The sequence below is a fragment of the Capricornis sumatraensis genome, chromosome 1 (genome assembly GCF_032405125.1).
Source record: "Capricornis sumatraensis isolate serow.1 chromosome 1, serow.2, whole genome shotgun sequence".
NCBI classification, from domain to species: Eukaryota; Metazoa; Chordata; class Mammalia; order Artiodactyla; family Bovidae; genus Capricornis; species Capricornis sumatraensis.
In genome coordinates this window covers 151,242,193-151,269,804 of record NC_091069.1, presented here as the reverse complement: position 1 = coordinate 151,269,804, position 27,612 = coordinate 151,242,193, and the positions used below count along the sequence as shown (strand labels likewise).

General features: G+C 38.2%; 1 protein-coding gene and 1 non-coding gene across 3 annotated transcripts in view; one reads left to right on the top strand and one right to left on the bottom strand.

Moving 5' to 3' along the window:
* TOMM70 (translocase of outer mitochondrial membrane 70) overlaps positions 1–25,110 on the top strand; it is a 38,049-nt gene extending 12,939 nt beyond the window's left edge. The window contains exons 3-12 of one of the 2 annotated variants that reach the window (XM_068964945.1): positions 1,204–1,330; positions 2,957–3,066; positions 3,833–3,981; positions 6,965–7,172; positions 9,384–9,518; positions 10,576–10,683; positions 11,553–11,669; positions 16,568–16,665; positions 17,271–17,393; positions 23,021–25,110. In XM_068964945.1, the coding sequence (XP_068821046.1) occupies positions 1,204–1,330; positions 2,957–3,066; positions 3,833–3,981; positions 6,965–7,172; positions 9,384–9,518; positions 10,576–10,683; positions 11,553–11,669; positions 16,568–16,665; positions 17,271–17,393; positions 23,021–23,174 (1,329 nt within the window). In that variant the 3' untranslated portion in view covers positions 23,175–25,110. The remainder of the gene's footprint in view (positions 1–1,203; positions 1,331–2,956; positions 3,067–3,832; positions 3,982–6,964; positions 7,173–9,383; positions 9,519–10,575; positions 10,684–11,552; positions 11,670–16,567; positions 16,666–17,270; positions 17,394–23,020) is intronic. The other variant, XM_068964954.1, reaches the window with a different exon arrangement.
* A 1,201-nt stretch (positions 25,111–26,311) lies between these two features.
* On the bottom strand, positions 26,312–26,383 carry TRNAS-GGA (transfer RNA serine (anticodon GGA)). The gene has a single exon. It is a non-coding gene; the product is annotated as a tRNA-Ser (tRNA).
* Positions 26,384–27,612: the final 1,229 nt, after the last annotated feature.

Sequence of the window (27,612 nt, the reverse complement as noted above, 5' to 3'; positions counted from 1 at the left end):
ACAAAATAGTGTATGTAATTGCTTCTGAGGCAGAAAAGAGTTTGCCATGATTAAAGAAGTGTGGATAAAGGATCCTGGGATATAGAGAGGTGAAATTGGAGAGGTTGCAGAGGCCAGATCAGGCAAAGCCTTGCAATGGTAAGAAGTTTGGATTTGATTCTGACTGTAATGGGAAGTATTTAAGGATTTTTAATAGGGCAAGAACATAATTAAAATTGTTCTCACTGTTCTATCAGTATATTGGAGGGAGGCAAGAGTGGAGGCAGGGGGGCTGAGGAAGGTGGTTGTAGTTGCCAAGGTGAGACATGAAGGAAAGCTGAAAACCAGTAGAACTTGCTATTGCATTGGGTGTGAAGGGTGAAGAGAAGCAGGAGTTTTAATAATAGTGACGTGAGGAAGGATTGAGACAGCCAAGCAGACGGATGAATTGAGAAGTGTCTGTATTTTAGGAGAGTGATTTGGGTTAAAGAGAACAATTTGGGAGTCCTCTAATTTTAGATGTTATAGGACCATAGATGTGATTACCCAATGGGATGAGTCCTTGAGCATTCCAGCAGAAATCAGATAGTGGGGAGAAGTCAGCTACAGAAATTGTGAAGGAGCAGCCAATGGAAGTAGGTGGAAATTAAGCAGAGTAGCTACTCCTTGGAGGTTTGGCAATAATGAGGGCTGGGAAATGGGGTGGTAACTGTAGGGAATTACGGAATCAAAGGAGGGTTTTTAAGAGATGGGAGATACTAAAGCAAGTGTTTTTATGCTAATAGGAATGATTGAGTAGAGAAGTAGATTGTTGCAGAGGCAGGAGAGCTAACAGTGAAGTCCTTGACATGGGGGGAGTATAGATCCTACTGCAAGTGGAGGGTTGGCCTTTGATGAAGTGGGTGCGTCCTCAGTTTTAAAAGGAGGAAGAAGGAAATGATATGATCACATAGATGCAGGTAGGTTATCAATGTGGTAGTAGAAAGATGGCTTGTGTCCTTTACCTTTTTTTAAAAATCAGATTGCTTATCTTTATTGCAGTTATTTGTATGGAGCTGTTATAATATGTTGTGGCTATTAACTGTTTGTATGAATTGGGAATATGTTTTCTGTTGTGGGATTCTTAATACTCAGCCTGCTGAGTTTAGAAAACTGATTTCTATTGAACAGTGCTTCCTTCAGTGTGACTTTTTTTTGTTTGTTTTTTAATACTTTCAATTACAGCAAAAATGGAAAGAGGTGGCACAAGATTGTACAAAGGCTGTTGAACTTAATCCCAAATATGTGAAAGCTCTCTTTAGACGTGCAAAAGCCCACGAGAAGCTAGACAATAAGAAGGAATGTTTAGAAGGTGAGGGTATTTTTGTGTTTACATGTGAAAATTACTAAAGGTTTTGTAGTCAATGGTAAATTTATATGCAACTCTGCCTATGAGTAGAGAAATCAATTGTGTTTAAAAGTTTGACTCTTCCCCAACTGAAACTTTGTTCTATAGTTTCAATTGACATTGTGGATACTTGAGTACCATCTCTGTTCCCAACTATTGAATTAAATGATTTAAAGTTTATATACTGCACATTTTAAACTTGGCAACATCATCAGTGTAATTTCATGAATAAGAAATCAGAATAGAGGTTTAGTTGAGTGTTTAAGATTCTGCATATTTTCAATTAATATCCTATATCAATATGAAATAATTTTGAGATGAATCATTAAAGAAAACATTTGTTTTTTGCCCTTGCTATTTTCAAACATTATCCTTTACTCAAGTAGAAATTTTGTAATTGATACAAAGCATCAAGTGAATTTGCTGTTCTCAGTAAATATCATAAATATTCCTTGGCCTCTAATTAGCCATATCTGTTGCTAAAACTTCAGTTAAGGTATTGGCCACTGACCTACAAAGCACATTGTTCCAGTTAATGTAGAGCTAACCCAAAATGCAGATTTCACAGTCTAAAAGTGTTTTCCCACTACATATTTAAATCTTCTCTAAAAGCATCAATAATCAGAAATTTCGCCATAATTTTTTTTTTAAATAATATCATTATTTAAAAGGAGAAAGCTGTTTTGTTTTTTAAAATCTGGGTTACCAGTTGAGAGTGGTTTTAGAGAACATTTTAGAAAAAACTTGAGGTTTTGTGGTATTATATACTTTGGTGATGGATAGGAGGAGTGTTGCTTTGAAAAAGAGATTTCTGAGTTTTGAACCAGACCTTGAAGTTATTAAGAGCTAATCACAGAGAGCCGTTTAAATGGGTTTTAGATGGAGAAATGGGATGGGGAAAAGACACTGACATTGGCACTAGCCAGAGTATCAGGGGAACATGTAGTAGGTTGACTTGTTTGGAGGAGCGTGGGTTTGCAGTTGTGAGAAATTGAATTCAAAAAGAGAGGGACAGTCTTGTTGACTACTTTGAATGAAAGGTTGGGAGGTTAAAGAAACATTGATCTTTTTCATTTCAAACCACTGTATATTGAGTTATAGCATAGCCAGGTTAAAATGATATTTTGAAGCAGATTTCATTGAGAGCTCTGTGGCAAGATGGCTTTGGAGACAAGGAGTAACCTTGAGGCCTATAAAAAAAGAAAAAAAAGTAAGACCAGACATGAGAGAGCCGCATAATGATTTGGCCTATACTTACTGTCCAGAAGAGAATATTCCCGGGTTACTTGTTTTATTTGCCATGTACAATGTTAGAGCAGTGAGAAGCATCACAAATCATGTAGTATAGTCCCTTTCATTTCACAGGTGAGGAAAGTGAATTCTGGAGAAGTAGAGTGACTTCCTGAGCTTTGAGTTTGATTGTAAAGTATGTAAAACCAAAGTGTTCAGAATAAACTTATTGAAAATGACAGCCACGTGAAGCTATGAATTTAGTTTGGCTTTCTGTGGTAACACTGAGCCCATTTGATGCTGCTAGTCATCTTTGCAATAATTTTCATACTCACTCTTATTTTTTTGCATCATTTCTAGATGTCACTGCTGTGTGTATATTAGAAGGATTCCAAAATCAACAAAGCATGCTGTTAGCTGATAAAGTTCTTAAACTTCTTGGAAAAGAGAAAGCCAAAGAAAAATATAAGGTAAATTAACCTGCATTGGTTAATAATAGAGGAAATATGCATTGTAAAGGGTCATTGCTAATTTATCCTGCTTAAATTTGGGCATGATGGTAATGACTGAAATTAGATCTGGATTATATTTATTTTTCCTATAATACTGGGCTTTTGTGGCCTTTTAAAATAAGAATGTGAACTATGTCCGGATTGTACCTAGAGAGTATTAAAAGAATTCACGTATATTAGAGGTTTCCAAACAGTGGCCTACAGGCCAAATCCAGTCTGCCACCTGTTTGATAAATGTGCCAGTAATGTTTTTTCGGAACTCAGCCACTCACACATTGTTTTTGGATGCTTTTAAACTACAACAGCAGAGCTGAGTGGTTGTGACACTATATGGCATACAAAACCTAAAATATTTACTATCTGGCCTTTTACAGAAAAAAATTGCCAACTCTTGCTTTCTAAAGTTTTTAAAGGTATACTGTATAAATTGGCACTGGTCTTACACAGTTAGTAGATGGTTTAATTTAGTGTGTGGTTATAAGATTCTCGACATTACATCTTCAGAGAGGGAAAGGCTGTCATTCAAAACGTTTTTGAAAAGCTGGGACTGGCAGCATTACCATTTTCACTGCCTAGTACCCTACAGTCTGAGCCTGATAGTCTCCAGTTATTTGAAAATGAGGTGCCAGTTTTTATGGCAGTGGTTCCCAGTGTTCTACAAATGCGTCGGCTTCTTTGGTTAGTGTTTTCTGTTTTGATGTATTTAAATATGATTAAATTTCAGAATCGTGAACCTCTGATGCCATCTCCACAATTTATCAAATCTTACTTCAGTTCTTTCACGGATGATATAATTTCTCAGCCAATGCTTAAAGGAGAGAAGTCTGATGAAGATAAAGACAAGGAAGGGGAGGCTTTAGAAGTAAAAGAAAAGTAAGTGTGTCTCGAGTATAGTGTCTGTTTAATGCTTTTTGTGGGGGAATTGGATTGTGGGGGTTTTTGCTGCCATAGAGGGCTTCCCTGATAGCTCAGTTGGTAACGAATCCGCCTGCAATGCAGGAGACCCCGATTCGATTCCTGGGTCGTGAAGATCCACTGGAGAAGGGATCGGCTACCCACTCCAGTATTCTTGGGCTTCCCTTGTGGCTCAGCTGGTAAAGAATCTGCCTGCAATGTGGGAGACCTAGATTCGATCCCTGGGTTGGGAAGATCCCCTGGAGAAGGAAAAGGCCACTTTATTCTCTAGGCCAGAATACCCACTCCAGTATTCTGGCCTAGAGAATTCCATGGACTGAATAGTCCATGGGGTCACAAAAAGTCAGACACGACTGAGCGACTTTCGCTTTCACTTGCTGCCAAAGAGCCAAAGTGGGACTCTGAGTCATCTCTTTAAAAAACTTATTTATAGATAGATATGAATATAATAGAGCTTCCCTGGTGGTTCAGACAGTAAAGCGTCTGCCTACAATGCGCGAGACCCGGGTTCAATCCCTGGGTCGGGAAGATCTGGAGAAGGAAATGGCAACCCACTCCAGTATTCTTGCCTGGAAAATCCCATGGATGGAGGAACCTGGTAGACTACAGTCCACGGGGTCGCAAAGAGTCAGACACAACTGAGCGACATCACTTTCTTTCACTTTATTTATGAATATAATAAAATTATAATATATAATAATGTTATTATTATAATAAAAATTCTTCTTTTCTCACACATGTCCATTATACCCTGAGTGTTACATCTTTGGTAACTCAAGGTTTTACTGCCAGGAGTCTGCCCAGCTTTTAAGGTCTACGTAATATTCTAAAGAGAGTTCCCAGAGAGTCAAGTGGTTAAGTATATTTGAGTAGGGGGACTAACTTAAAAAATGATTGTGTAGGTCAATATCCAGATGTTTTAGTGCAAGGAAGTTTCTAATTTAATTTTTAGAAGTGCCCAAAAGAGTGACTGTCTTCAAGGTTTCTCCTGCATGCCTAGGAAAATGCCATTCTTTGAGTTTGTGTTTACTGTTTTAGAGAGCTGAAGTCAAAGTACAAGGTGCTGTGTTTACAACTGGCAGTCAAGTGATATAATATATAAGCTATCTAGCCTGCTTATCCATTTATATTTAGCAATACTTTTATTCTGCTGTTGAGGCTAGCTCACCTCTCCAAGAGAAGACACAGTATTATTACCAACAGGACATTTTCTAATGAGTTTGGAAGAAAAGGGAATGCTGTTCCCATAGCAAAGCATAATTTTGCCTCTATAGCATATTGGGATGTTTAAGGGAAAAGATTGCTTTTGGTTTCTATCTCTCAATTTTTCTACCATTATTGGCCACCTTTTAAGGGAGGATACTACACATAATTTTGCCAAGATGTTCTGATTTGTGTTAGTTGATGAACAGTCTCTTTAAGAAAATTGTAGATGGGAAGTAAATGTTGAGGGTGATGCCAATAATTGCTTCTTCTGATTAGGTAGTCCTAATCCCAGAAAAATTACCATGAAGTTTTAATACCATTATTCTAAAAGCTACATTGAGACATGATTGGACATAACTGTCTCTCACCAGAACACTAACTGGAGTTGGTCCTAAGTTTTTAAATCCTACTTTACTCTGAGCCAACAATTTTTGAATGGAGAGATAATAATTACTTTTGAGGCTTATTGTGAGGTTTACAGGTCATGTTTGTAAGCATCTAGAACTTAGGTTCTCAGTAAATAGGAACCATTATTACTTCCAATCTAATTATTTTGTCTTAGTGCAGGAGTATTAGAATGTTAATTATAGGAAAGGTTAGCACAGAGTTTCTAAGTTTTGACTGACATAACTTTTAAGTCACTTGCCAATTCTCTCTATTCAGAGTAGGTAGCAAATGAAATAAGAAAACATGGTTTTCTTACATAATGTGCCTTATATTGGTTCTTATGTAATATGCCTTATATGTGTAAGACCACTTAAAGAATGTCTAGTGTAATTTCCCTTTTCAGTTCAAAAAATCCCTTCTACAAGTGTTCTGAATAAAATCATCCTAGACAAGTGATGATATTGTGGTCATTGCTTTTTGAAAAATAAGAGAAGGGTGTTTTCTTTAAGTCCTGTTTGATGGCAGAGTCTGCTGCTTTGATATTCCCACCTATTCATTCTGAAAGTGATGGGCTTCCCTTATAGCTCAGATGGTGAAGAAACTCCCCACAATGCAGGAGACCTGGGTTCGATCGCTGGGTTGGGAAGATCCCCTGGAGTAGGAAATGGCAAACCACTCCAGTGTTCTTGCCTGTGAATTCCATGGACAGAGGAACCTAGTGGGCTCCAGTCTGCTTCTTTGATATTCCCACCTGTTCATTCTAGGTCTGTTCTTCTAGGTGAAATAGCACAACTTCTAGATGAGAGCCTTTTAGCTATTCCCTTTGCTTAATGTTTACAAAGTACAACTCAGGTCACACCTCTTCTCTTGGGTTCTGGGACCCCCAACTCACCTGATTATTTTCTCTTTCTCTGTTCTTTCTGTTCGTCATAAAGTAACTGTTGAGTGCCATCAGTGTGCCACAGAATGAAGGTGACTAAGACAGGATCCTTTCCTATGTTGCATTTCAGTCTGTCATTCGCTTACTTTTTCATGTGTCTAAATGTTGAAGCCTGGACAATAACCCTAGGTTTCTGCCATTTTCTCTGCTGTTTTCCTTTTTAAAACCCAAGGCAGCAAGAAGACCCCAGTCTACATCAAAAGTCCTAAGGTGCTACCCCCACACACACCTCCACGGCCACCTCCAGTCCCGCACTGGCTGGTTAACTTGTTAAGGGGGAAAGGACACTTCAGGTGTCCTGAGTGTGGCAAGGTTCAGCATTTGATCCTTTCTTAGTAATTTGTTATGTTCGTTTTATTAGTAACAAATGATAAAATTTATAATTTCCTCTGCTCATCTTATTTTCAGTTCTGGATATTTAAAGGCCAAACAGTATATGGAAGAAGAAAACTATGATAAAATCATAAGTGAATGCTCAAAAGAAATAGATGCTCAAGGAAAATACATGGCAGAAGCATTGTTACTACGAGCTACTTTCTACTTGCTTATTGGCAATGCCAATGCAGCCAAACCAGATTTAGATAAGGTCATCAGCTTGCAAGAAGCTAATGTGAAGGTACTTTTAAAACTCTGTGTGTGTGCATGTGAAAAAAATTAATAATAAAAGGCTTTTAGGTATGTCTTGCCAAATTTGGGGCACTTCAGTTGCCATTCTCCAAAAGACTAATTTTTGTTTTCAAAGAAACTACACCTGATAATGATTGAATTGGTGCAGTGAAACTAAAACAGACATATCAGTGATAGTTAACTTTAGCTAAGAAAGGATTGTTTTTTCTACAGCATCTTTGGCTTCGGCTTCCCTGTATAGCTTCTGCCTACTGTATTGGACTATATTTGGACAGGAGTAAGGGTGATGTAGCAGTGCTATACATAATACAAATAACTTGCAGTATGTCATAATACTATAAATAACATGCCATGTGTAGTATAAGAATATACAATGGATTTAATAAAAAGTAACCACATTTAATGTATTCTGAAAGAGTTTATTTTCATGAGGAAAACAATAAGATCTAAAAATATATTATAATGTAGAAACATATCAAAAGTTTTTGCAGTTATTTGGTTGGAACAGGTTTTCATTTTCTAAGTGTTCTTGTGTATATGCAGTTATTTTCATAATTGAGATTTGGTAGGGATCTGTTAAATTATATGAGCCCTCTATTTCAGCATAATAAGAACAAATGTTGGCCACCAAAGTACTGTTGGTTGATTAACATCTCTTTTCCCTCACTGAATTAAGTTAACTCTGGCTTCCTTCACCTCCAAAAGAATCATTCATGTATTTTGTGGAAAATGAAAGTTGTTTACAAGGCTTAAGTATTTGCCAGCAAATTTTATCTTAACTTCTTGTAAACAAAAGTAATTTAAACTTAGTATTTGTTTAAAGTCCTTTTCAAAATGAGATTTTCAAGTTGAAGATAGCCTTGTACTAATTATCTTTATTTCCTGATAATTAGATATGTTCTGTTTTTGTTATTATCATGGGGGCATTCTTGCTTGTTTCATTGAGAACATCTGTGTACTTTTGCCTTGAAAAAAACTTTGGAGAAGAATCTTATTTCTTTTTTCCTGATCATGACTTTGTTCTAATGGCAGGTAGTAATGTACATATCATGCCATGTACAAAAATGAGCTCAGAATGGATCAGAGACCTGAATGTAAGAGCTAAAACTATAAAACTCTTAGGAAAAAACATAAGGAGGAAATCATCAGTACTTTAAATTAAGCAGTGGTTCCTTAGGGATGACACCAGCAGCACAGATGACAAAGTGATGGTGGGGGGTACTTATTCCACAGAATGGGAGAAAATGTTCCCAAGTCACATATCTGATAATGAGCTTGTATGCATACAATATTAAATCGTCTTTATTACACAACAATAAAAAGCCTAATTTAAAAGTAGGAAAGGAGTCTGAGTAGACATTTTTCCAAAGAATATGTATAAATGACCAATAAGAACAAGAAAATATACTCAGCATCATTAGACCTTAGGGAAATGTGAATCAAAATCACAATGAGGTATAACTTTATACCCACTAGAATGGCCATAATCAGAAATTTGGACAATTAAAAGTATTGATATAGATGTAGAAAAAATTGGAGCTCTCACACATTGATAGTAGAAATGTAAAATGGTAAAATCCCTTTGGAAATTAGTAGGGGGTGGTTTCTAGAGTTACCCTGTGACCCAGCAGTTACTCTCTTAGGTATATACCTATGAGGATTTATGTCAAGACAAAAACTTGTACATGAATGTTCTTAGTAGCATTATTCATAAGAGCCAAAAAGTGGAAGCAACTCAAATGTCCACCAGCTGGTGAAGAGATAAATACACTGATTTGTCTATACAATGGAATATTATTCAGCCCCTGAAATAGAATGAAGTACATGTAAGAATTAGATGAACCTTGAAGACCTGCTGTTTGTGGAAGAAGACAGACACAGAAAGGCCACATAGTTCACGATTCCGTTTATGTGAAATGTCTGGAATATACAAATCTGTAGAAATAGAAGACGGAATGGTGGTTTCCAGGGACTGAGAATTAGAGGTGAAATAGAGAGTCCTGCTAATATGTATGAGGTTTCTTTTGGGAGCGGTGAAAACATTTCTAGTGGTGACTGGTTGCACAACATTTTAACATTCATATACTAAAAATGACTCTTCCAGTATGTGAACTACATCTCAATAAAGCTGTTATTTTTTAAAAATAACTAAATTAGAATAAAAAGTAATGATGAATCTTTCCTCATTTTGGGTATATAGCTTCGAGCAAATGCGCTCATCAAAAGGGGCAGCATGTACATGCAACAGCAGCAGCCTTTGTTGTCTACTCAGGATTTTAACATGGCTGCCGACATCGATCCCCAGAATGCAGATGTTTATCACCACCGAGGACAGGTAAATTAATTTTCTTAAGGCGTTCTGATCCTTGACTTGAGGGATGTGATAGCATTTTTGAGAATGTCTTAAAGTTTTCTTATATCACTTATGATAGCTGTGAACAAAGTATCAGGGTGGTTTAGTTTGGGTTGACATTTGTTTAGTTCCATCTTGAACATTTGTCCTGATATTTACCTGTTAAAAATAGAGAGAGAGAAGAGGAAGGCTGCAAATGTTGGCTCGCCAGTTCAAGTTTGGTTTTTAGGCATTTCTGCTTCATAGGTTTTCAATGAGTAAAGCATTAAAAATTTAGTGACAAATTAAAAAAAACTTGTAGTGAGCATTTTGAGTTAATGCTTAGAATCAACCAAAAGACTTTTGTAGGCATCTTGTAAGGAATTATTAACCTGAGCTATCTAGACAGTATCACAAAAAATCTCTTCTGAACAGAGCTTTATAATTCTATGCATATTAGGTTTTTAGTAAAAATTCATAGTGAAGAAAACAGTTCCCAATTTCAGCCTCATCTGGAAAAACATGGCTTTATAAATCTGTTTGTGTGATGTGGCTTCTTGGAGTGCATTAGAGTGGAAAGTATGGACTAATCCATATAATAACAGAAAAGTTCAAGTCCTTTATAATGGAAAATTTTACCTAATATTTCTGTCTGGAGCATCTGAAGAAGTATCGTGATAACCTTAAAATTCTTGATATTTTTATCCTTACTGGTGTATCTTAAGATTAATATGAAATGTAATTATTCAATGTCTGATCTACTACTTTGAAGTTTGAAAGTACAGAGACACTTCATATTCTAGGAGAAAAATCACTTAAGAGTGATTAAAAACTGATAGGTTTATAATGCTTTTTAAAAAAATTGAACACTAGTTCTAAGTTTTAGCACCTTTCCTTTAAAATTATAAGATTTTCTGGTTGACTGTTTCTAGAAGGTAATTCTATATTAGTAATTCCATGCTTAGCTTTATGCTGATTATGCAAAAAGGCACACAGCATGTGCTTAACTGGTGTAGTTTTTGTTTTGAACTGCGCTTATGTGTGTACTTTTTTTCCTTAGCTGAAAATACTGCTTGATCAAGTTGAAGAAGCAGTAGCAGACTTTGATGAATGTATTAGATTAAGACCTGAGTCTGCTCTGGCGCAAGCTCAGAAATGTTTTGCTTTGGTAGGTTCTACTTTCTCTTGTATTTTCCTAAACATCAGTGTTTCCCATTGTTAACAAAAACAAGTATCTCATTGTCTACAAAATCTTCTGTTTTTTCCTTCAATCTGTGACAAACGGAGAAAAACATGTCAGCTTAAAGAAATAGAAGTGTGTATGTTGCTTGAGGTTCTGCTTCAGTATTTCTCTGGGTGCTTTATTTGGTTCATCTTGATAGATGTTTGTCCCTGATTTTATGTGCCCCCTAAACAGCACTCTTCTGCCTACTCTTTTGCCATAAAAGCCAGTACAAAGAACAAAAGCATTTCAAGGAAGTACTTGGCAATCATGACACTGTATAACGCACCTCTCATTTCACCTTTGTAGAGCTGTTCAGAAACACAAAGTTGAAAATCAGGTAAAATAAGACCATTTCTAATGAGATGAGATATTTCCAATTAGCCCCATACCCTGAGTCCTAAAAGAATTTTCTTTTTAAATAAAAAAGTCAGTTTACAAACAAGTGAAAATGTTATCAGATGAAGGATACTATAATGCTTTTAGTAAAATGATAATAAATTTCTTTGATATTCTTTGATTTCTTTAATATTCCCCTATTTATATGCAAAGTTAACTTCAAGTTAGTCTGTCTGCTAGGATATTGAGCATCTGAAAATTGTATAGTGGCAATGAAGCCCTAATTGTACATAGCCTTTGAATCCCTGCTCTGCAGATATTCCTGTGGAACCCTTTTAGATGCAGCCAATTATGTTAGCAAATTACCTTCTTTTCTGGAAATATTTATGTAATTTTGAGTGACCATTATAATATGTTAACATTTCCTGAGTTTTTGAGTTCTTGATTTGATAGGCCTCTGTTGATTTTTTACACAGTATCGCCAGGCATATACAGGAAACAATTCTTCACAAATCCAAGCAGCTATGAAAGGTTTTGAAGAGGTCATAAAGAAATTTCCAAGATGTGCTGAAGGCTATGCATTATATGCCCAGGTAAATGTCATTTTTTGTATTTTTTCAGTTGCTGGTTCTGTAAAGAACTGAATTTATGTCCTGAATCCTAGAGTGAAAATCAGAAAACAGTGCTCTTGTTGCAGCTTTTGTGGAAGCAAACAACTTTGTTCCTGGTTCTCAGGATGTTCAGAATGGTCCTAAATCACCTCAACAGGGCTTCTTTTCTGTGTTACATAATTTGAAAACTGTGGCCCTAAACTTCTAACCTGGGGAGACTTTAATAGAGCATTTCCCTCATGTTTTCATTTGGATTGGATTTATAAAAATTTAATTATTTTAGGAAGATTTACTGCATGCAGTTGGTGGGGAAAATGTCCTGGGAAACAGTTTTCTTTCTATTTGATTACTGTTCTTTTAAATAGTTAGTCTATAACAGATCATTGTAAAGTATGATTTGTCCAAAATTCTTGAAGCTTTCCTTGATTTAGTTTTGAAACTATGGAAAATTGGATTTAAATTTGCATTATTTTCACTTTTAATCATAGTTTGAACTCTTTAAAAGTTTATTAACTTTAAATCATTCATTTAGATGAATGATTAGCTTCTTATAGCCACAGCTAAAGAGTTTTCCCTCTAACTAAACGATATCTGAATGACTGTTGCTTAATCTTTAAGTTAAAAGCTGTTTGTGGTATCTCAAAACCCAGCCATCTCAAAATTCTATATATTTTGTCTTTTTTTTTAGCCTAAAGAAATTTGTCCCTCCTTCTTCCTTATCCCCCCAAACATCACAGAAACAGGAAGCACTTAAAAATGACTATCCATGGTAGACTCCTACCTCCAAACATCCTTAAGGTTTATTGATTTGTTTTTTATTTCCTTCATGCTATCATTAATCAAGTTATAAGAAAATTTCCACAGGGGTAAAACTTTCTTTTTCAGGGATTATTGAGAGGGACTGTGAGAAGACTGATTTGTGTTGGATCTATTCTGTAAAAGTCCTATACACCCCTGCATAGGGGTTGAAATTGTGGGATATGAAGTACAACCCAGGAATTCTTCAACCTCAGTTTGAAATCTTAACTATTCAGTCTTTAATTCCTAGACAGAATGACAATTAAACAAATGATACATTGGTTGCTGACTGCATGCTGACTTACAAATTGTGAAAGCATGTACTGTCAGTTTTCAGTTCAGTCGCTCAGTCATGTCCTACTCATTGTGACCCCATGGACCACAGCACGCCAGGCCTCCCTGTCCATCACCAACTCCCAGAGTTTACCCAAACTCATGTCCGTTGAGTCACTGATGCCATCCAGCCATCTCATTCTCTGTCGTCCCCTTCTCCTCCTGCCTTCAATCTTTCCCAGCATCAGGGTCTTTTAAATGAGTTAGCTCTTCACATCAGGTGGCCAAAGTATTGGAGTTTCAGCTTCAACAGCAGTCCTTTCAATGAACACACAGGAGTGATCTCCCTTACGATGGACTGGTTGGATCTCCTTGCAGTCCAAGGGACTCTCAAGAGTCTTCTCCAACTCCACAGTTCAAAAGCATCAATTCTTTGGCACTCAGCTTTCTTTATAGTCCAACTCTCACATCCATACATGACTACTGGAAAAGCCATAATCTTGACTAGATGGACCTTTGTTGGCAAAGTAATGTCTCTATGCTGTCTAGGTTGGTCATAACTTTCCTTCCAAGGAGTAAGCGTCTTTTAATTTCATGGCTGCAGTCACCATCTGCAGTGATTTTGGAGCCCAAGAAAACAAAGTCAGCCACTGTTTTCCCCCATCTATCTGCCATGAAGTGATGGGACCAGATGTCATGATCTTAGTTTTCTGAATGTTGAGCTTTAAGCCAACTGTTTCACCCTCCTCCTTCACTTTCATCAAGAGGCTCTTTAGTTCTTCTTTACTCTCTGCCATAGGGTGGTATCATCTACATATCTGAGGTTATTGATATTTCTCCTGGCAATCTTGATTCCTGTTTGTGCTTTATCCAGCCCAGCATTTCTCGTGGTGTACTTTGCATATAAGTTAAATAAGCAGGGTGACAATAGACAGCCTTGATGTACTCCTTTTCCTATTTGAACTTTTCCTATTTGGAACCAGTCTGTTGTTCCATGTCCAGGTCTAATTGTCGCTTCCAGACTTGCATACAGATTTCTCAAGAGGCAGGTCAGGTGGTCTGGTATTACCATCTCTTGAAGAATTTTCCACAGTTTGTTGTGATCCACTCAGTCAAAGGTTTTGGCATAGTCAGTAAAGCAGAAATAGATGTTTTTCTGGAAGTTTCTTGCTTTTTCATTGATCCAGCAGATGTTGGCAATTTGATCTCTGGTTCCTCTGACTTTTCTAAATCCAGCTTGACCATCTGAAAGTTCACAGTTCACATACTGTTGAAGCGTGGCTTGGAGAATTTTGAGCTTTACTTTACTAGTGTGTGAGATGAATGCAATTGTGCAGTAGTTTGAACATTCTTTGGCATTGCCTTTCTTTGGGATTGGAATGAAAACTTACCTTTTCTAGCCCTGTTCCAAACACTGCTGAGTTTTCCAAATTTGCTGGCATATTGAGTGCAGCACTTTCACAGCATCATCTTTTAGGATTTGAAATAGTTCAGCTGGAATTCTATCACCTCCACTAACTTTGTTCCTAGTGATGCTTCCTAAGGCCCACTTGACTTCCCATTCCAGAATGTCTGGCTCTAGTTGAGTGATCACACCATCATGATTATCTGGGTTGTGAAGATCTTTTTTGTACAGTTCTGTGTATTCTTGCCACCTCTTCTTAATATCTTCTGCTTCTGTTAGGTCCGTATTATTTCTGTCATTTATTGAGCCCAAGATATCTTTGCATGAAATGTTCCCTTGGTACCTCTAATTTTCTTGAAGAGATCGCTAGTCTTTCCCATTCTATTGTTTTCCTCTATTTCTTTGCATTGATCGCTGAGGAAGGCTTTCTTATCTCTCCTTACTATTCTTTGGAACTCTGCATTCAAATTGGTATATCTTTCCTTTTCTCCTTTGCTTTTTGCTTCTCTTCTTTTCACAGCTATTTGTAAGGCCTCCTCAGACAGCCATTTTGCTTTTTTGCATTTCTTTTTCTTAAGGATGGTCTTGATCCCTGTCTCCTGTACAATGTCACGAACCTCTGTCCATAGTTCATCAGGCACTCTGTCTATCAGATCTAGTCGCTTAAGTCTATTTCTCACTTCCACTGTATAATCATAAGGGATTTGATTTAGGTCATACCTGAATGGTCTAGTGGTTTTCCCTACTTTCTTCAATTTAAGTCTGAATTTGGCAATAAGGAGCTCATGATCTGAGCCACAGTCAGCTCCCAGTCTTGTTTTTGCTGGCTTTGTAGGGCTTCTCCATCTTTGGCTGCAAAGAATATAATCAATCTGATTTCAGTGTTGGCCATCTGGTGATGACCGTGTGTAGAGTCTTCTCTTGTGTTTTTGGAAGAGAGTGTTTACTATGACCAGTGTGTTCTCTTGGCAAAACCCTAGTAGCCTTTGCCCTGCTTCATTCCGTACTCCAAGGTCAAGTTTGCCTGTTACTCCAAGTGTTTCTTGACTTCCTACTTTTTCATTCCAGTTCCCTATAATGGAAAGGGCATCTTTTTTGGGTGTTAGTTCTAAAAGGTCTTTTAGGTATTCATAGAAGTGTTCAAGTTCAGCTTCTTCAGCATTACTGTTTGGGGCATAGACTTGGATTACCGTGATATTGAATGGTTTGCCTTGGAAACGAACAGAGATCATTTTGTCACTTTTGAGATTGCATCCAAGTACTGCATTTCGGTCTCTTGTTGACTATGATGGCTACTCCATTTCTTCTAAGAGATTCTTGCCCACAGTAGTAGATGTAACGGTCATCTGAGCACTATAATATATAAAATTTTATAGCATGTACAGAAATTAAAGTGAAACGAACACACATAATTTTATGACGTACGTACTAAATAGTACAGTTGTGTTTCGGCTTTATATTTAATTCGAAACAAACCAGAAGGTAACCATCCTCATCCCTGAAATGAAATTCAAAAGAGCGTTTTTGGTTCAGATTTCTATAAGCAGCTAAAAGAGTAAAGTAGCTTTTAAAGAAACCAACATTAGGAACAACTCTTTAGCAGAGGTTTCATAATTGTATATTTCTCCATCATTGTGTTAACTTCAAAATAGGTTTTGGCTTCCTTGAGCATTGTCTTACCAGCACTAGCACTGTTATAAGTCTGTTTGCACTAAATTTCTGTCTTTTGGTCCCTCGCTGATGTTTGCAACTTTTAATTAGTATATATTTAGAGAGAGTTATATTTTAGTTACATAGTATGACTTTTTGCTTTGAACTCTGAAGCTTGAGCTTAGGTGCCGCCTGACTCTCAGAGTTACCGTTTGAGCATGGTCTCGTCTCCACCTAACCAAGCCTTCCATTTGTGCCATGGGATTTGCCTTAAAAGCTGATTGTAGCTTTTTTTCGTTTCACCAATTATTTTTAAGGATTAACTCTGATAACCATTAACATACCTACCTAAATTTATCCTTCCAAATAAGCATTGTTTTTAGGGTTAACATTTTTAATTAAATTTAATCCCCAAGGGCTTCCCAGGTGGCATCAGTGGTAAAGAATCCACCTTCCAATGCAGGAGACATAGGAAGACTCCCTGGGTCAGGAGGATCCCCTGGAGAAGGGCATGGCTACCCACTCCAGTATTCTTGCCTGGAAAATTCCATGGACAGAAGAGCCTGACAGGCTACAGTTCATGGAGTTGCAAAAGAGCCGGACGCGACTGAGCAACTAAACAACAGTCACCCCAAAACAGTAATTTGGTAATGAATGGTTAAATGAAGTAAATTTTAATGACTAATAAGCGACATAGTTTTAACTCCTTAGGGATACAGTTACCTAAATTTAACTGAAGTATCTCTTCACATAGGCATTAACAGATCAACAGCAGTTTGGCAAAGCTGATGAAATGTATGATAAATGTATTAATTTGGAACCAGATAATGCCACAACATATGTTCATAAAGGGTATGTATTTTGGGGATTTGTTTGTTTCAGTAAAAAAGCTAAATTGCTTGCATAGTAATAAAATGGATTTGTTTTGCTCACTGAGAAAGGGGACTGTGGTAGAGTCAGTGAGCTAACTGAAAAATTTCTTCATTGCTATGAATGCTTCACTCTTACTTTTTTTTAACTTTTATTTTTTTAATAATGTTTCATTATTATATAATAATTAGTAAATGTGCTACTTGCACTCTAGCTTAAGGATTTCGGTTCTGAACATCCTGTCAGATGTTACTTGTATCAAAATAGGAGACACATAAATAGGTTTTTCCTGTTCTAGTATACTTAAATTATCATTTTTAAAACTTCACTTAAATTATACAAATTAAAATATTTAGCTGTGCAAAGGAAATTAATAATAGAGCCTAGACCGTTATAATAAGGGATTTAGACTTCATAATAAGGAATTTAGACTACAAAACCACTATAAGTTGAGGGGGAAAAAACCAATTTGATGCTGATTGTGCTGTTTTAGATTTTGTTTTCCTTATTAATTAAATTATAAACTCATTGAGAGCAGAGCTGATACTGGGCCATGGTCGCATCTGACTGCTGTTTTGCATTTGCAGTTTACTTCAGCTTCAGTGGAAGCAAGATCTGGATAAAGGTTTGGAGCTTATCAGCAAGGCTATTGAAATTGACAATAAATGTGATTTTGCATATGAAACCATGGGAACTATTGAAGTACAAAGGTAACTTCTATAGTCTGTCCTTAGGAAAGTTAGGGAAGCTCCACAGATATTTATCTTTTTGTTTTTTGTTTTTTTTCATTATAGATAGGTTATTGTCATTACTCATTGAATTTTTAAGTCTTAACATGCCTTTGGAGGCAAGATTCTCTTGAAACTATACAACTTTGATTTGCTTGGTTTCATGTTTTTTCAATTTAAAAAGCAAACTTATAAAAGTTGTTTAAGTCAAGCATATGCATTAAAAGGGAAGCTTGATCTTTCTTTAAGAGTTGTTGTATGGTTGTGCCTCCTGTCACCGTATCATTTCTGTTGGAGGGGGAAATGTCTGCACTGTTCGTGGGCAGTGCACTGTAGCATAAAGCTTGGCAGCCATGTTGCCCAAAGACATAGATCTTGCTACAGCCAAGTGGCTGGGCAACTTGCACCATCACATCTGAGCCCTCACGTTTTCTTTCAAATCAGGGAGCTGGGTAAGATTTTTGCAGTTCTGACTTTTTCATAACTCCTTGATTTCTGTGTGTTTATCCAGAGTTGCACTTGAGATTCACCGTTAACAGATGACACCTGTGTGTATGTCATAGACTTTAATGTAGCATGCCATCCTGACACTGGCATTGTCATCCATTTGAGTATCTACTCTAGGGCAGGTACTGAACTTCAGGTGCTTTCCAAATATTTCAGTTGATTTTTATCTGTCTTTATAAAGGTTGAGATATATGGTCTTCAATTTAGTTAAAGAGCATAGAAACTGATTCCTCAGTCAGTCAGTTCAGTCACTCAGTCGTGTCCAGCTCTTTGCGACCCCATGGACTGCAGCACGCCAGACCTCCCTGTCCATCACCAACTCCCAGAGTTTACTCAAACTCATGTCCATCGAGTCAGCAAAGCCATCCAATTACGTCATCCTCTGTCGTCCTCTTCTTCCACCTTCAATCTTTCCCAGCATCAGGGTCTTTTCAAATGAGTCAGTTCTTCACATCAGGTGGCCAAGTACTGGAGTTTCAGCTTCAGCATCAGTCCTTCCAATGAATATTCAGGACTGATTTCCTTTAAGATGGATTGGTTGGATCTCCTTGCAGTCCAAGGGACTCTCAAGAGTTTTCTCCAACACCACAGTTCAAAAACATCAATTCTTTGGCACTCAGCTTTCTTTTCGGTGCTCAGCTTTCTTCACAGTCCAACTCTCACATCCATACATGACTACTGGGAAAACCACATCTTTGACTAGATGGACCTTTGTTGGCAAAGTAATGTCTCTGTTTTTTAATATTCTGTCTAAGTTGGTCATAACTTTTCTTCCAAGGAGCAAACGTCTTTTAATTTCATGGCTGCAGTCACCATCTACAGTGATTTTGGAGCCCCCAGAAAGTCTGCCACTGTTTCCACTATTTCCCCCATCTATCTGCCATGAAGTGATAGGACCAGATGCTATGATCTTAGTTCTCTGAATGTTGAGTTTTAAGCCAGCTTTCACTCTCCTTTTTCACTTTCATCAAGAGGCTCTTTAATTCTTTGCTTTCTGCCGTAAGGGTGGTGTCATCTGCATATCTGAGGTTATTGATATTTCTCCCACCAATCTTGATTCCAGCTTGTGTTTCATCCAGCCCAACGTTTCTCATTATGTACTCTGCATATAAGTTAAATAAGTAGGGTGACAATATACAGCCCTGATGTGCTCCTTTCCCGGTGTGGAAGCAGTCTGTTGTTCCGTGTCCAGTTCTGTTGCTTCCTGACCTGCATACAGATTTCTCAAGAGGCAGGTCAGGTGGTCTGGTATTATCATCTCTTGAAGAATTTTCCACAATTTGTTGTGATCCACACAGTCAAAGGCTTTGATGTAGTGAATAAAGCAGTAGATGTTTTTCTGGAACTCTCTTGCTTTTTCAGTGATTCAGTGGATTTTGGCAATTTGATCTCTGGTTCCTCTGACTTTTCTAAATCCAGCTTGAACATCTAGAAGTTCACAGTTCACATACTGTTGAAGCGTGGCTTGGAGAATTTCTGGCATTACTTTACTAGTGTGTGAGATGAGTGCAATTGTGCCATAGTTTGAGCATTCTTTGGCATTGCCTTTCTTTGGGATTGGAATGAAAACTGACCTTTTCTAGTACTGTGGCCACTGCTGAGTTTTCCAAATTTGTTGACATATTGAGTGCAGCACTTTTACAACATCATCTTTTAGGATTTGAAATTGCTTAACTGAAATTCCATCACCTCCACCAGCTTTGTTTGTAGTGATGCTTCTTAAGGCCCACTTGACTTCATATTCCAGGATGTTTGGCTCTAGGTGAGTGATCACACCTTCATGATTATCTGGGTCATGAATGTCCTTTTTGTATAGTTTTCCTGTGTATTCTTGCCACCTCTTCTTAATATCTTCTGCTTCTGTTAGGTCCATACCTCTTCTGCCCTCTATTGTGCTCATCTTTGTATTCCTAGAGTGGTTAAATTAATAAGGTGACATTGTGAGTCAGTAGTAGAAAGAAGAGCTGCTACTGCTGCTGCTAAGTCACTTCAGTCATATCCGACTTTGTGTGACCCCAGAGACGGCAGCCCACCAGGTTCCCCTGTCCCTGGGATTCTCCAGGCAAGAACACTGGAGTGGGTTGCCATTTCCTTCTCCAATGAATGAAAGTGAAAAGTGAAAGAAAGAAGAGATGAACCCATATTTCACTGATGCTGAAAGTAGCTGATCTTCCCACCATCACTTATCAGGAACCAGTAGGAGTTGTCTTAATAACATTCAGTCACTCCTGGAGTCCTCTTCTCTCTCATCTCCAGAGGAAGCAGAGTGTGTGTGTGTGTGTGTGTGTGTGTGTGTGTATAGGGTGGTGAAAATTGTTGTGATTCTTTGGAACCATTCTGACAGCTGCGTATAAATATTAAATTATTTCTTAATTTCCAGTTAATGTGAATAAAATATTCTTATGCTAGAATATGATTGGGTAGTAGTTCTTAATCTTTTGAGCAAAGATGTGGACTTTTCCTAGAATAATGCATATATGGAAACTCTCTGCACTTAAATTGTTCATAGGGCATGGGTTAAGGGCCCCTGCTTTATGGAGTTTGATGAATTGTGTTTGAAATGTACTTTAAGAAATCCATTCTAAATCCTGCTTTACAAATAGATAAATGTTAATGAATGAAATTGCTGGTTAACGTAAGATTTAGCAAATCTTCTGTCTACCTAATATCTGAACATGAACTGTTATTTTTTTAATTGTCTGTTATGCACCATATCAATATATGTAGTAGGAGATTAACTACAGTCACCCAGAGGTACATTTTACTTCTTAGAGTTTACCTGTCATATATATGTGTGTGTGTTAGTTGCTCAGTTATGTCCACCTCTTTGTGACTGCATGGACTATAGCGCTCCAGGCTCCTCTGTTTTTGAAATTCTTCAGGCAAGAATACTAGAGTGGGTAGCTGTTCTCTTCTCGAGGAAATCTTCCTAGCCCTGGGATCAAACGCAGGTCTCCTGCATGGCAGGCAGATTCTTTACCATCTGAGCCACCAGGGAAGCCCGTTATATATATAGTGGGGACTTAGTATTTATTGTAAGATTACAGGCATGTATGCATGTATACATACCCAATACTAGTTACTTTAAAACAGCTCTTGCCTCTTAGTAAGTATATAAAGCCTAGTCACAGACTGTAAGAGGTAAATTTTATGTTTTTTGACAAAACGTATACATCCATTTATTCAAAAAATGGATAATAGTTACCAAGCATTGTACTTGGTTCTGGGAATTGAAAGGTGTCCATTAAGGATCTACTTCTGCTTCATTGACTACACTAACGCCTTTGACTGTGTGGATCACAACAAACCGTGGAAAAGTCTTAAAGAGATGGGAATACTAGAGCACCTTATCTGTCTCCTGAGAATCCTGTATGCGGGTCAAGAAGTGACAGTTAGAACCAGACATGGAACAACTGACTAGTTCAAAATTGGGAAAGGAGTACAAGGCTATATATTGTCACCCTGCTTATTATATGCAGAGTACATCATGAAAAATGCTAGGCTGGATGAGTCCCAAGATGGAATCAAGATTCCCAGGAGAAATATCAATAACCCCAGATATGAAGATGATACCACTCTAATGGCAGAAAGTGGAGAGGAACTAAAGAACCTCTTGATGAAGGGGAAAAGAGGCGAGTGGAAAAGCTGGCTTGAAACTCAACATTCAAAGAAACTAAGATCATGGCATCTGGTCCCATCACTTCATGGTGAATAGAAGGGGAAAAAAGTGGAAGCAGTGACAGTTTTTATTTTCTTGGGCTCCAAAATCACTGTGGACAGTGACTGCAGACATGAAATTAAAAGACACTTGCTCCTTGGAAGGAAAAGTATGACAAACCTAGACAGCATATAAAAAGCAGACATCACTTTGCCAACAAAGGTTGATTTAGTCAAAGCTACAGTTTTTCCAGTACTCATGTATAGATGTGAGAGTTGGACCATAAAGAAGTATGAGTGCTGAAGAACTGGTGCTTTTGAACTGCGGTGCTGGAGAAGACTCTTGAGAGTCCCTTGGACTGCAGGGAGATTAAACCAGTCAGTCCTAAAGAAGATCAACCCTGAATATTCATTGGAAGGACTGAAGCGGAGGCTTCAGTACTTTGGCCATCTGATGGGAAGAGCCAACTCATTGGAAAAGAGCTTGATGCTGGTAAAGATTGAGGGCAAGCGGAGAACGCAGGCAGCAGAAGATGAGATGGTTAGATCACCAACTCGGTGGACATGAACAGAGGCATCTAGCATGCTACAGTCCATGGGGTTGTAAAGAGTTGAAGACTTAGTGACTTACCAGCAAAGACTGGTGTAAGCATATATATTCATCTGACTGTGCATAGGATGATAGAATTATGGGAACAATGGAGATGGAGCAGCCAATTCCTGCTGGGAAAGGGAAAAATATTTTTCATGAAGATATTCTAGTCAGTATTTGAGCTGGGCCTTAGAAAGGTAAGGATTTGACTAGAATCAGGCAGAGAAGCAATAAATAATCTGACCATTGTTAGCATGAGTGAACTCAAGACCTGTGTGACTGGAGTAGAGATGTGGGGGCTAACGATATGCTGGTAAGGGTTGCACAGATCTGTGAAGGTAAGGTCCCTGAATACCCTTAATGTTCTTTGAGCTTACATCACTGCTTTCTAAAGGAGCCTCATGATAAAGTAGAAATGAGCAGAATTTAGGAAACAGATGTGATTAGGATTTTAAATAAGTCAGTGAATTTTTCTAGTCTCACTGTTCTTATCTGTAAACAAAGGCCACAAGTGACATAATATAAGCACATATAGTATTCAGTCATGTCCAACCCTTTGCGATCCCACGGACTATAGTCCACCGGGCTCCTCTGTCCATGGGACGCTCCAGGCAAGCATACTGGAGTGGGTTGCCATTTCCTACTGACCCAGCAATCAAGCCCAGGTCTCCCGCGTTGCAGGCAGATTCTTTACCATCTGAGCCACCAGGCAAGCCCTGTATTTGTAACAGTAGCTAACATTCATTGTTTTCTATGTGATAGGCATCATCTTGTTATAAAGAAGCATTTTATTAATATCATGGTTGAAACTTAAAAGTCAGCTCCATTTAATTTTCGGGTTTTTTTCTTTTAGAGGAAACATGGAGAAAGCCATTGACATGTTCAACAAAGCTATTAACCTGGCCAAATCAGAAATGGAGATGGCTCATCTATACTCACTTTGTGATGCTGCCCATGCCCAGACAGAAGTTGCAAAGAAATACGGATTAAAACCACCAACATTATAAAATATGGGGGAAGGGAAATGACCCTCTTTTTAGAAGTTTACCCCTCTTCAGCTGAACCCTGAAGACACTGTTGTGAACTGTGTTGAATGGTGGGACTTCGTGTTTCCATTTGTGCTGTTGTCCTTTGTTACAGCTGTCTCATGTTTAGGTATTGTGGGAGTGGCTGTTGAAGAAAGTTTGCGGTGTGGCAGCTTTTATTCCCTGTGCAACAAAAGCTTAGAACCTGTTAAAGGGATATGAAAATAAAGTTGGAGAGAGTACAAATGACAATTGGCCATGCAAATAAAAACTTTGATTTGTTGATTTGACTTTTTTTCTGAGGGGGTGGGAGGGTGAATATGTGCTGGTTGATTTTGTCTTTGTGTGCGTGTATGTGTATATATATGAATATTCTACAGTTTTACAGCATGTTGGTTTTTTAATTAACATAGTACGTGCTGTAAAATAGGATTCTTTTAAGATTTGGTTAATCCCTTTCAGTTGATTCCTCTGAAGGAAACAAAGCTTAAGTGGGGATTTTGTTTTTACGGCAGCAAAATTGAGACCCTTTAAACCAGTGTCAGTCAGCATGCACAATGCCTCTGATTCTGCAGAATGTTAGACATGGTGGCAACACTTAAATCTTTTGACCCCCTTCAACTCTAATAGATAATGTACATCATTCTTAAAGTCTACAGTAGCTCTTTTTCCTACAGCAAATCATGCAGAAGTGAGATATTCTAGTTGATGTATGTGCAGAAGCCTGAGTATTCAAGGGAGAGCAGACCAGGCATGAGGTAAGAGGAAATTGTGTTTATAATTGCCATGGTTATTTTCTGTTTAATAGGTACTGCTATTTAATAGTGTACTTTTTAAAGAAAACAAAGATTGGTTTTATGTATATATATATAAAGATGAAATGTAGTAAGTAATTAGCTTAAAATTTCTAGTGAAGAAACTGGGGCTGACAGTTCAAAAAGGATGAAAGTCCCATGTCTAGAAGCATAGTATTTCCTGAAGTGACAAGTTTAATGCTTCTTAACTATGGCTATGTGTACTTAAGGGATCGTGAGCCAGTATTTTCAAAGATGCTGAGGACACATGGCATGTCTTTTAGTTTTGAACTGCCTTTGGTCTTTCACCATGTCCAGGTCTGTACTGGGGGCACCGACAGCAGGGTTTTGTTTCTTTCATCTTACCTTTATCTCACCCTCTTCCTTAGCAATCACTTTGTTTTTTCAACATGTCACTTTGATAGATCATCCTTTTCTTATATGCTGGATTTTTCCTGGTGGGGGGTGGGGTGTTCTTAAAGACTGTCCTCTTTTGAGATATTTATGGTGGTTTTGAGATATTCAGGGTGGGAAGAGGTTTACTTAAGTCTGAGTAGAATAAAAGAGCAAGCTGTCAGTTGTACTTTTCTGGAAATATTATCTAATTAGAGTTTACATTGTTGGGAGTAAATGAGTATTTTACCCCCCTTTAAAAAGGTGCTTTATCCTATTAAAACCAAAAAGATTTTGTCAAAAATGCCATCTTTTTAGAAGCTACTAGAAATGACTCCCTTCCAAAGTCAGAGTCTGGAAAATATTGCGAGGCCTCTAATTGGTGGGGGCAGCGAACATGATTTAAGATGGCTTGGATAATGGAAAGTGGGAGAGTGCTGCCTCGTAGTTTTTAAATTAAGCACCTACTGTAATAACCCCTGAATACAGAAATGTTCTACATCTCTGAACAACCTCTGGCTTAAAACAGTTTTTATTTGCATGGCTGTAGTTACATTAACACTGATATTTTCTTCTCTCTTCCTACCCCTCGGGGTTTGGTAGAAAACACACAAAGGAAACTGAAGCATGTACCATTCGATACTGTCATTCCAGATCCTCATGGACTATTGCCTGTTCTGAAAAATATTTGAAACTGCGCTGAAAGCTGCATCTGTCTGTATCTTTTCTTTTGTACATGACCTCACATGTAAATTCACCAAATAAATATTACATTCAAGCTTTTCAATCTATTCTTTAAATAGAAGGATAGGCAGTTTATTCATTTACCATAGTATTTGGTAAATTCATTCTCTTGTGGGCTCAAGCTAACTTTGACATATTGGACACGTTTGTATATGAAACACAGTAAGTTTTAGGTATTAAAGATGGAGTTTGCCATTCTTCCTCCTGGTGAAACAAAAGCCCTAAGGAACAGCTAGTAGAACCAGCTTACTCTATTCCTACCTTCACCTTACTTGTACTGCACAACAGCCTGGAAGGTCACCAGGCAGACCTGAGCCCTGTGGCTCAGCTTATCCTCAAACTGGTTTCACCAGTGAGGGCTCTTTTTTTTCCCCCCACCAGTGACTTTTGATCAGTCTTCAGCCACTTGGTCTTACAATCTGAAAAATCCTACCATCCTTAGGTATTTGTGGTACGAATAAGAGATCTCAGTGCAGTACTAAGCAGCTTTGGCTTTATAACACAATTCAAATTGTGTTAGATGGAAATTCAAATTGTAAATAGTTGTTTTTCCCAGGAGAGCTCAACGAATTGTCATCTTCTTAAGGCTGTTTATAAACAGGAAGACTGTATACTTACCCAAAAAAATTTTGAGTAATAATGAAAGTAGTAATTACCTAAGACTGTCCTGGGTAAATTGAGTTGTATGGTCTTTGTATTTATAATGAAACGATATGGTAGTGGGAGAGCTAATAACTAATCAACCGTGCCTTTAATTGTCTGCAAAACTGAACAGTTCAGTCAGTTCAGTTCAGTCACTCAGTTGTGTCCAACTCTTTGTGACCCCATGAGTTGCAGCACTCCAGGCCTCCCTGTCCAAAACCAACTCCCAGAGCCTACCCAAACTCATGTCCATTGAGTCAGTGATGCCATCCAACCATCTCATCTTCTGCCGTTCCCTTCTCCTCCTGCCCTCAATCTTTCCCAGCATCAGGATCTTTTAAATGAGTCAGCTCTTCACATCAGGTGGCCAAAGTATTGGAGTTTCAGCTTCAACATCAGTTCAGTTCAGTTGCTCAGTCGTGTCCGACTTTTTGCGACCCCATGAATCGCAGCACACCAGGCCTCCCTGTCCATCCCCAACTCCCGGAGTTCACTCAGACTCACGAGAGTACTGGAGTGGGTTGCCATTTCCTTCTCCAGGGGATCTTCCCAACCCAGGGATCGAACCCGGGCCTTCTGCATTCCAGGCAGACGCTTGAACCTCTGAGCCACCAGGGAACCATGTCAACATCAGACTTTCCAGTGAACACTCAGGACTGATCTCCTTTAGGATGGACTGGTTGGATCTCCTTGCAGTCCAAGGGACTCTCAAGAGTCTTCTTCAACACCGCAGTTCAAAAGCATCAATTCTTCAGCGCTCAGCTTTCTTCACAGTCCAACTCTCACATCCATACATGACTACTGGAAAAACCATGATCTTGACTAGATGGACCTTTGTTGGCAAAGTAACGTCTCTGCTTTTTAATATGCTGTCTAGGTTGGGCATAACTTTCCTTCCAAGGAGTAAGTGTCTTAATTTCATGGCTGCAGTCACCATCTGCAGTGATTTTGGAGCCCCCCAAAATAACGTCTCACTGTTTCCCTATCTATTTCCCATGAAGTGATGGGACCAGATGCCATGGTCTTAGTTTTCTGAATATTATTAACTTGGTCTATTTTTAAGGCTTTACACACAGTGATAGAATGAATAGTGGTCCTCCAGAAAATATTCATGTGATCCCTGGAACCACTGTTACCTTATAGGGCAAAAAAATGGACTTAACGGGTGTTACTCAGTTTATCTCATGATTGGGAAAATATCCTGGGTTATCTAGGTGGACCCCAGATACAGTTGCGAGTGTCTTTGTAAAAGAGATTTCAGACAGAAGAGAAGGCAGTATGACAACAGAGATGAGAGTGCTGTGGCCCCAGGCCAAGGAACGCTGGCAGCCACCAGGAGCTCAAAGAGCAAGAATGGATTCTGCCCTAGAGCAGAGCGTCGCCCTGCAGACACCCTGGTTTCAGTTCAGTGAAACTGATTTTGGACTTCTGGCCTTCAGAGAGTAAGTTTCTATTGTTTTAAGTCACTAAGTCTGTGGCAATTTGTTACGACAGCCACAGGAAACCAATTCCCCTTTTGCTGTTCTGTACAAGGCAGCCTATAATTGAATTATTTTTTGAGTATTGCAGAGTTCAGCATGACCTCACATGCACTTAAACTTTGGCCAAAGGCATTTCAGGCAGAGTGAAGATTTAGTCAAGAAATGGGGCATTTGTGATGGAAAAATCCATGTGATCATGGTAAAATCACCAGGCCAAAGCCTGCTCCTCATGAGGTAAAAAAATTAAGATGCCTCTGCCAGTACCAAGAAGAAATATCAAAAGAAAGATGCTATTTCCAAATGTTTTCATTTATTTCAAGGAGACAGTGCACAAACTCTGCTGGGGGTTGAGAGCTTATATTAGTA